The sequence below is a fragment of the Bidens hawaiensis genome, unplaced genomic scaffold (genome assembly GCF_021521415.1).
Source record: "Bidens hawaiensis isolate Kalapana, Puna unplaced genomic scaffold, B.hawaiensis_p1.1 tig00032718_1, whole genome shotgun sequence".
NCBI classification, from domain to species: Eukaryota; Viridiplantae; Streptophyta; class Magnoliopsida; order Asterales; family Asteraceae; genus Bidens; species Bidens hawaiensis.
Window position 1 is genome coordinate 46,120 of NW_027495576.1, and position 10,357 is coordinate 56,476.

Below are 10,357 nucleotides of genomic sequence, written 5' to 3' on the forward strand. Positions count from 1 at the left end.
TGCGGCCAAAGAACAACTTGATTCCGGTGACCTCCGCAGGGCCTTTCCACAAATGGGCCATCGATATTGTGGGACCCCTACCGCAAGCGCAAGGGCGAGTAAAATTTTTGGTAGTGGCAGTAGACTATTTCACAAAATGGGTTGAAGTCAAGCCACTAGCAAAAATCACAGCCGAAGCGATGAAGCAGTTTATTTGGAGCCACATCATATGCCGTTTTGGCTTGCCCATGGAAATTGTGAGCGACAATGGCAAACAATTCACTGACAGGAAGATATCCAGCTGGCTTAAGGAATTGCGCATCAACCAAATCTTCACTTCAGTATACCACCCTCAGGGGAATGGCCAAGTGGAGCGCGCGAACCAAAGCTTGTTAAATGGGCTGAAGAAAAGGTTGGAGGGAGAATCCCATTCTTGGGTCGAAGAGCTACCTAATGTCCTGTGGGCACACAGGACATTAAGCAAAACCAGCAATGGCGAATCCCCGTTCAGCCTAACCTATGGAACGGAGGCTATGATTCCAGCAGAAATTGGATGCCCATCCCATAGAGTGCTCATGATGAACAAGATTGATAACGAGCGCGAAAGGAGGTTGGATCTCAACTTACTTGAAGGGCGCAGAGAGGCGGCTATCATCAGTGAAGCCAAGTACAAGAAAAAACTGGAAAAATATTACAATCAGCACGTGAAAGAACGCCACTTCAAGAAGAATGATTTTGTCCTTCGAAACAATGAAGCTAGCCGCGCGATACCCCCAGGAAAGATGTCCCCCAATTGGGAGGGACCTTATCAAGTATCGGAAGAATTGGGAAAAGGCGCATACGCTTTATAAGATTTGAATGGAAAGAAGATCCCGCGCGCATGGAACGCGGCACAGCTTAGAAAATGTTTCATGTAAAAATTGTCAAATTTGTAATCAAGGCTCTTTAAGCCATTATGAATAATGATACGCGCTATCTTCTCTTAATGTGGATTCTATTACCTTTTGCATACATGTTTCACACTTCCCTTTATTAATTTTGAGCAATATGACAACATTGTATTGACATCAAAACAAAAAATAAAACGAAGTAAAACATACATGCGCGAGCTTCAAGCTCAAACGCGTTAACGAGTCTTAACTCTAAAACGTCAGGGCCTTAGCCCAATAATATGAGCCTTAGCTCAGGGCCTTAGCCCAATAATGTGAGCCTTAGCTCAAATCACTCACAACATCCATCCTACATGCTGCGCAGCCTGACCATAAAAATACCTAAGCACAACTAAGGCAAAGCAAATCCCAAAACATAGTTGTTAAGGTCTCAGGTCGAGGTCGCGCATGAAATTGTAATGGATATCAGAGTAACACATACTGACACGTAAAGGCTAAAAAACTCATAATTCCCTATAATAAATGCGCGATAACGTCGCGCAAAAGAGGAATAATGAAACGCCAAAGCACGTGTCAACATAGTCAGGATATTGCAAAATCACTTACAATATGACAATGATTAAGTATAATAATTTCCTTACAACCTTGTTCTTATTTCAACGTGCAAGCATATCTTATATTCAACAAGCAAACATGCAACATAAAGAGATGAATGGGGAATGCGCAAGATGCGAAGAAGGGAAAAATAAAATTTCATTCCAAAGCATTGAAATTTACAAGTTTACAAGATGATGAGATACAAACTACAAATAAAAAAAAAACATGAAGGGCTTCTCAATTCTCCACGTCGACGTCAGCCTCTTCATCGTCCTCATCACCGCCCTCAGCATCTGGCGCAGCCCACTCCTCGTCATCTCCAAACTGACCATAGTCAAGATGTTCGTCCTGAATGGAGTCGCCTTCTATCACAATAGTGTCAGGAGCGGGTCCTTTGGCCACGCCAGAGCCGCTAGCAGGGGCAGCATTCCCCGCGCCATCATCGCCGCCACCAGCCCCTTCGCACTCGTCAAGTAATTTCTTAAGCGCGCCGAGATCGGGCTGGTCAGCAAGTGCAGATATCTGCAAATCATAAGGAAAAATATGAGTACAAAAAGACTTGGAAAATAAGTCAAGGTAATCTCATTAAGGTTAAAATACCTGCGCAAGGATGGGAATGGGAGTATTCAAATACTTCTCCCCCATCTCGGCCATGTCCGCGCAGGCAACGTCGAGCTGATAAGGGTAGTCGGATGGGTTCTTCTTCAGCATGCTATATTCACAGCCATCCTTAAACCCTTCAGCTCGACCCACCAAGCGCGCGGCAGCGTTGCAATCCATCACAAGGGCCTGAAACTCGTTTGAGTATTTCATCGCGTAAGCGCAACGAGTCATACCCTGTGAGATTAGCCATTGGCGATCCTGCGCGAGGGAAGAAACAGACGTCTCAAGAGCAGGAATCTGAGAGTTTAACAACTCAACAGTTTCCTTAGTCTGTTTCAGCTCCTCTTTGTCGGACGCTGCTGCCGCCAAGGCTTCTTCCTTTTCCGCTCGCGCAACATCGAGTGCTTCCTGGCTAGACGCTGCCGTCGCCAAGGCTTCATCTTTCTCGGCCCGCGTGGCCGCCAGCTCCTTCTTCAGGCGCGCAACCTCACTCTCCAATGATGATTTGTCAGTTATAGACTGGACAAGAGCTTGGTCACGCGCCTCCGCGTCCAGCTCCAAGTCGCGTACTCTACGCGCGTACTTGGCCGCGTCCGCCTCGGCCGCCTGTAGCTTCTCCCGCGCAGCCTGTAACTCATGCCCGCGCTTCACGAAGGCGGTGTTGGCACTTGCTCTGTTCTCGCTGAGCTCTGCTTGGAGTTTCTCAGCTCTCTCTCGAGCATCAGAAAGATTCCAAGCAGACACTTTAGCCTCTTGCTTGGCTTCCGCAAGAGCATCACGTACCTTTACGTAATCATAGCGAAGCTCTTGGGAGGCAGCAAAGAAAGCCGACCCAGCAAACAGATGATCGTTGAGCAAGTCATCGCGAGCGCGGTCCTCCTGAAACCTCCTTTCAGCTGGAGGCACAGAATGAGCCCAGAAGTCCTCACACACACCCATGGACTGAAATGAGCTGTCCTCAGTAATATTACATCTCGGGCGGTAAATGTGATCGGCTTCCTGCAAACACAAAGTAATGATCTAAGTCATCAAAACACTAATATGGAAGTCCGCGCAGCGGAGCAAAAACGAACCTATACCTGCGGGGATGAAGCAGAAAAGTCAGCGCCAGCCCCACGAGAAGACCGCGCCGCGAAATCTCGTGGCGCTGCAGGGCTGGCGTGGCCGCTGTCGGAGCCTTCAACTTGAACCTCCTCATACTCCTCTGAAACAGGTCTTTTCTCCTGCGACCTAGAACCAAAATCAGTCTCGCGAGGAGGGCTGCGCGCAGGAGGAGGTGAGGGAGGTCTCGACGCCGCCAGGTCGGCGCGTAAAACGGCCTCCTGCTCCTTAGTAATCCCGATGAGGGGAGATTCAGCGCTTGCAGGAGCAGGAGCAGAACCAACGGCGCTGACACCGGCGCCAGTAGTGCCGCCAGCAGCTTGTACGCCAGCAATGACTCCTATGAAAAAATCAACAAAAAGAAATGGTTCATGACTTGATCTAAAAGAAAAAAGTCAGAAAATAAAAGCGCAATACATACCTTGGCGCAACGCCGTTCGCGAGTTAAACATCGCAATGAAGTCCATTCTCCCCTTTATTGAGGGTAAAACAGGGGACTTCGAAGCGACCTCCGGCGCAGCCTCGGCACCTTGTTGCGCCTGAGGTTGATCCACCAAGGTCGCCGGCTCTACAAACATTTGAGTGAGCAAAGATTCATTAGTAATTCTATCAGAATTGCGCTCATAGAACCATAAAGGATAAGCAAAGTATACCTGTCGAAGAGGAAACGGCAGGCGCAACGCCGCTCCCCTTTTCCGCCGCGCGAAGGGAGGAGGTAGCGGCACCATATCTCGTGTGGACAGGAGGTCTGCCCACTTTTTGAGGCAGGGAAGACAAGGAAAACTTGGAGGTAAACTCCTGGGTTTTCTCAAGTCCCTTCGCCTGAGTAGGAGGATCCTGAACAACAGGGGCATCATCTTTCTTCTGTTTCTTACTGGCCCCTGCGCCAGTTTTCCCTTTAGCCTTACGCTTTAGTTGGGGCACCTCAGCCTCCTCCTCCTCCTCCTCTTCCGCGAGCTCCAGCTCGTAGTTCTCAAGCGCGTCTACAATACACGCAACAGAAAGGTTAGCCAAATCTGGTATTATAAAGGCATAAGCATAAGTACAAAGGCTTACCAGGCGCGTCGCTGTCAAAGCGAAATCCCAGATCAACAGGGATGAACATGTCATCGAAGCGATCGGGGAAGCCAACCTCCCCAGCGCCCAGCGCGACGGAGCCACCCTCCATATGCTCATCATATGCGGCGTGGACATACTCCTTGCTGACTGCACAAAACAAGTCAAATGATATCAGCAAAACGAATTATATTCGAGCAGAAGTAATGCAATGAGATTAACTTACACAAGCCGTCAACTTGGATAACGGGCTCAGTCGCGCTGTCGGCCCACCTCCTGCTCATACCAACCCCCACCAGCGCCTCCTCGCAAATGTTCTTGGCGGGGGATGGTTCGGCAGTCAACTTTTTTACCCAGGCGCCAGTTGGGTTCTTGAAGACACCCACATCCGCAGGCGCAGAAGAGATCGCGCGCATGGTCATGCGGATGGGGATCACACCAGCCCTGATATAGAAAAATCTCTCAGACCAGTCATGAAGGCTCTTGAATGAAACAGTGCAGCACTTGACCTTCTGACTGCGAGGAATAAATGAGAACCAAGAATCTTGGATCTTGGGCTTATAAAAAAACTGAAAGCGCCGAGGGGTGGGCTCCTCGCGCTGAGATTTGCACATGAACTCAAAGTGAGTCATGCGCACGAGTCCAAACGGATGGACTTGGGATATATGAATCCCATAAAACCTAAGCAGCGCACCCACAAACCTTGTCATCGGGAGACGAAGGTTGCAGTGGGTGAAAAAATGGCAATAAAGGGATATATAGCCGGTGGGCGGGTCCGCCGCCGTTTGCCCGGCCGCCGGCAGCATGCAGCCATACTCAGGGAGAAAACCCTGAGAGGCGATAAGGCTGTCAAAATCGGACTGCCTCAGTTTACATGGGATCTCATCCCACTTCTTCACTGCGTTGGTTTTCCCTACCTCCTCCGATGAGGCCTCAGCAGCCCTCTTCCCCTTGCCGGTCTTCTTCAACATAGACATTACTAACGATTTCACTCGGCGATTGCTGGGGGAGATTGTGTTGTCTGGGCTATCAGACATACAACAGAGTCAGGCACAAGTTGCTTCTGAAGAACGGAAATCTGGAAGATAGGCACTTAATCGGAATAGAAAGAAAGGAAAGCTCTGAATAAACAACAAAGAAGATGAAGGATAAAAAACTCAAAAGGGCTTGCTTTTATAGGCCAGGAGAGAGAAAAATTGGTACTGATCGGACTTCACGCGCCCCCACTCGCAGGTGTAAGCCAATGCGAGCGCGACACGTGTCCCTGACACTGTGTGAGGGGACACGAAAAGAAACGACACAGGTGCTGCCAGAGTTCACGCGCCACCACTCGCAGGTACGGACCAACGCGAGCGCGACACGTGTTCCTGACACTATGTGAGGGGACATGAAAGGCAACTGTAGCACCTCGAGCACACGAAAAGTCTGACACGTCTCCATCACTGACGCATGTCAGCAACAACCAACCACGTACATGGACGAATTGTTTCAACCAAAAGGATAGAATTTCGCGCAACGATGAGTAATAAGAAGAAAAAGACAAACCCTACTAAAAGAACAAACTATTAAGTCTAATATCTATCTTACCTCGCTCGCGCGAGACAAGACACACATTAGACTGGGGGGGCTTGAAGAGGTATGTACCCGCCTCAACACCGAGCGAGGCGGGTCAACCCACAAGATATAGACAAGAGGCTTGAAATCAAGATATTATGAAGGCACAAAGCCAAAACCTATGCGCATGGCGCATATCACATATGCTCATGCATATCACATATGCTCATGCATCACATGCTCAGGCATCACATATGCTCATGCATCACATATGCTCAGGCATCACATATGCTCACGCATCACATATGCTCACGCGTATCACATGCTCACGCACCATATATGCTCACGCATATCACATCTGCGCGTGACGCATCCGCGCGTGACGCATATCACATCTGCGCGTGGCGCATCCGCGCGTGGCGCATATCACATGCTTGTGCATATCACATCTGCGCATGAAACATCTGCGCGTGAGAACAAAGAGAAGACCTCGCGCATCCTCAGGATAGGCGCATATCACACATGCACATAATCAACCTCGTCCTTATCCAAATCAGGATAAGGACAACCTAGATTGTGCACGTCAGACAACCTTCCAGAAGGTATCTTTTTAAGGAATAAGAATATGCTGATGTTGACAGCTTCCAATGAAAGGTGGACAACTCAGCAAAACCCATGTGCTACCACGTGATTGCACATGGGTCAGAGAATAATCAATGAAAAAGCACCAGGTGTCCCAAGGACACGTGGCGCAAAGCAATTGGAGGAGGCCAAAAAGGCCCTAATTAGGTCTGAGCCCAATCATTGGAAACCCTAGCACTATAAATACCACATCAACTCCACAAGGAGAGGTATGCCCTATTACACAGTATTCAGCTATATTAAGCAATACACTCCAATTTCCTTACTCTCAGATTATTATCTTCTCCTACAAACTCTTATTCTCACACCGGAGGGTTACCCCAAAGAGGACCCCTCTGTCCCTTTCTGAGGGGTAAGTTTACGGTGCTGTTCATTTTGTAGGTGGAAGAATCCAGATCCCAGAGAACCATCGGTGAAATAGCATAATCACACCCGAGGAAAGTTGATCGTCTACCAGTGAGTCGATCTACGTTTCTTCAATGTTCAAACTAGTTAACTAAAAGACCCTAACTTCTAATTAACAAATGAAACTTATAAACCTTAATATCGTTATCTAAGATCATGTTCCTTTTTCCAAATTTATTAAACTAAAAACCAAATTCATATACACATTAAAATCATGTATAAAATATAGTTGCATTACCTCTTTACACATAATCGTTTTTTCCTACAATGTCAATAATCATCTCTTCGTTCTTAATCGTCTACCCAACCCTCGGTTCGTCACCGGCAACGCTTACGGCTTCTTGATCATACCTTTAGCTGACCCCTTGATCTTCTCCTTCCCCTTATTCATTTCCGATACGAATGTTTTCGCATAAAGCGTCATTCTCGATGTAAATGAATCCGACTGCGTCCACTCAACCGATGGCGTTTCAACCAACTCAACTTGCCACGAAATCCGCTTATTCATCGGGCCTTCTTTCCTAGGAAGATCATGCGTAACCATGTTCCCTAAAGGCGGCGGACCCTTGTTCGATTGCAAGTAGTTCCCATAATGCGTCTTTAACCTAACCTCCGAACTTACCTCGGTCACCAACGGTAGCCATTGCAATGCAGAATTCCATTTCCCCGTGATCGTAGAATCGTCAACAGTCGTTGTCGAGACGACAGGGTTCGGGTTCCCCAGCCGGGTTTGGGTTACTTTTAAATACCGAGCTCGCATACCGGGGATTGATGGCTTGTTTGACGCGGTTAGGTATTTTCCATAACAGCTTTTTAAGGAAATACAATCCTCGTCAACGATCTCGACGGTCCAATAAGAGTTTCTTGCTGAACCGTCTCGAGATTGGGAAACTGACTCTTCGTCGGTTTCTGCAAAAAGGTATTTGTCTCGATAGCTTTTGAGGCGGACCGTTGATCGGTTGGGAAATAGTTCCATTTCGACCTCGGATGGAGGTCGAAGAGTGGAGCTAAATAGATTGAATTATTGAAATCGAGAAAGATGATTGAATGGGATTTGGTTTGGATTTAGGGATGTATATACGTCCGATTTTCACGTAGAATCCATGCAAAGGATGTTGGACTCGATTGTTATTATGATTTGGGAGATTTGTTTTCTTGTATCCTATATTTAGGAAGAAGAATGTCGGGTGGAAATACTTGTTTGTTGTGTTTCATTTTAAAACTTTACTTTTTTTTATTGCCCCTTAATATAACTCACTTCTATGATTCATCATCTTTCTAATATTTGGACTCTTAAAGGGTGTCCACAAAACCGAAAAAATCAAATCAAAACCGATAAAATCAAAACCGAACCGAAAAAATCAAACCGAACTAAAAACCAACGGTTCGGTTTTGAACTTTAACAAAAACCGAAATATTGGTTTTGGTTCGGTTTTGTATTTTGTTAAAAACCGAAAAAACGGAACCGAAATAACCAAAAATTTGGAATAACCATAATATTTTAATCGTAACCATTAAAACAAAATCTACCGACTACCATTTGTTTAGTTTTAGCATATGATTATTAACAAATATATTTGGTTGCTACATATGGTTAATAACTAATAATACTAGTACTTTTAGTTTCTAATTTTAATTTTGATTTAAAATGTATCTTTTTTTAGCTTTTTAATATTTGAAGCCCAAATATTCAATATTCAATTAATCATTAGTTTAAAGAAAAAAACTATCATGTTCAATTTCAGTATTTTGGGTCAAGTGTTATTTTTTGCCCAAAATGTTTTGGCTCGATTAGCAAAACCGAAAAAACCGCATCCAAAACCAAACCGAATCAAAAAACCATAAACCGAAAAAACCGAAACCGAACGGTTTTAAAATATCATAAAACCGAAAGTTTGGTTTTTGATTCGGTTTTAGTCAATAACCACACCACGCACACCCCTAACTCTTCTTCCTAGGTCTCTAAAATGCATTTCTTCTTAATTAATCCGAATCTTTATCCCAATCTTCTAGATATAAAGAATAAAGTTATTAAGGACTTGTTATTCACATGTAGGGGTGTTCATCGGGTCAACCCGATCGGGTTTCAGGTTAATCGGGTCGGGTTAGTCGGGTTTTTCTTAAAAAATATCTAACCCGAAACCCGACCCTATTAAGGTTCGGGTTAGTCAGGTTCGGGTTATTCGGGTTTCAGGTTAGTCGGGTCGGGTAGTTGGGTTAATCGGGTTGACCATGTAACTTTATAAATTGAAGTTGATTTTTATGTTTGTAACTCGTGGGTTGCAAAATTTCTCACTCCACTCAATTTTCAATTTATTTCACAAGAAATTATCTTATAATTCATACATATAGGCTTGTAAATGAACCGAGCGGACATGAACAAAGGCATGAGTGTGTTTGTTCATTTAACTTTAAACGAATATGATCACGAACACTTAATCAAACCAATATTTGTGTTCATGTTCTTTCGTTAAAAAATGAACATGTTCGTATTTTATTATGATTGTTCATTTACAATCTAAACAAACACTTCACGAACATAAATGAACACAATTAAACAAAGATAAACGAACTTGAAGAAACATGTGCATACATTAACGAACGCAAACATACATAAAACAAATATTAATGAAGGCATTTAAATGAACACAAATATAAACATATTATGGTGATATAATTTCTAAATGCAAATAATAGTTAATAATTTTCTATTAATATGTGAACGAACATGAAAGAACGTAAACAAACTTAAATGAATGATCATAACCGAGTGTTCACGAACATAGATGAACGAGTGAAACATTTGTTCATGTTCGTTTGTTTATTTAAAAAAAATATGTAGTCTAACAGTTCATGAACAAGTAGAAGAATAATTAACTCCTTTATAAAACTTTCAGTAATGACTTTTTAGTGCTTATTTAACATTTTCATTATTGTATTTGAAGTAAAGTATCATCACTAATCGGGTTATTCGGGTTAACCCGAAACCCGATTAATTTCCAATAATAAACCCGAAACCCGACCCTATTAACAATTGGGGTTATTCGGGTCAACCTGAATAACCCGATTAATACTTTATGACCCTATTTAACCCGACCCTTATTAGCTTATTCGGGTTCGGGTCGGGTCGGGTCGGGTTAATCGGGTTCGAGATTTTGGACACCCCTATTCACATGTATAAAATTTAAAGATTGTATATCAAGCATTTTGGTTTACACCTCAAAACCTTTTGGCTTGTACCTCCAACATGAAAAAAAGTTAAAAGAAATAATTAAAGAAAATATAAATATAGAGATGAATAATGAGACGTGTGAGACTAAACATCCCTTGAATACTTTGGCTCCTATGCTTCAACATACAAGACTAAATTACAAGCTAATACACCAATTTTAGTATACAAGTTCAAGATCAGTAAAATACAAATCCCTTTATGAGCTTTTCTTATTCCCGACATGTTTATTACCACCTCATTGATACATATGCAAGACTCTTGCACGATATATATAGTAATCTATCAAATTTTGTAGTAT

General features: G+C 44.1%; 1 protein-coding gene across 1 annotated transcript; it reads right to left on the minus strand.

Moving 5' to 3' along the window:
* Positions 1-7,158: 7,158 nt before the first annotated feature.
* LOC143583906 (uncharacterized) lies at positions 7,159-7,803 on the minus strand. The gene has a single exon (XM_077066081.1). It carries the CDS (start codon positions 7,801-7,803, stop codon positions 7,159-7,161), a length of 645 nt encoding a protein of 214 aa, XP_076922196.1.
* Positions 7,804-10,357: the final 2,554 nt, after the last annotated feature.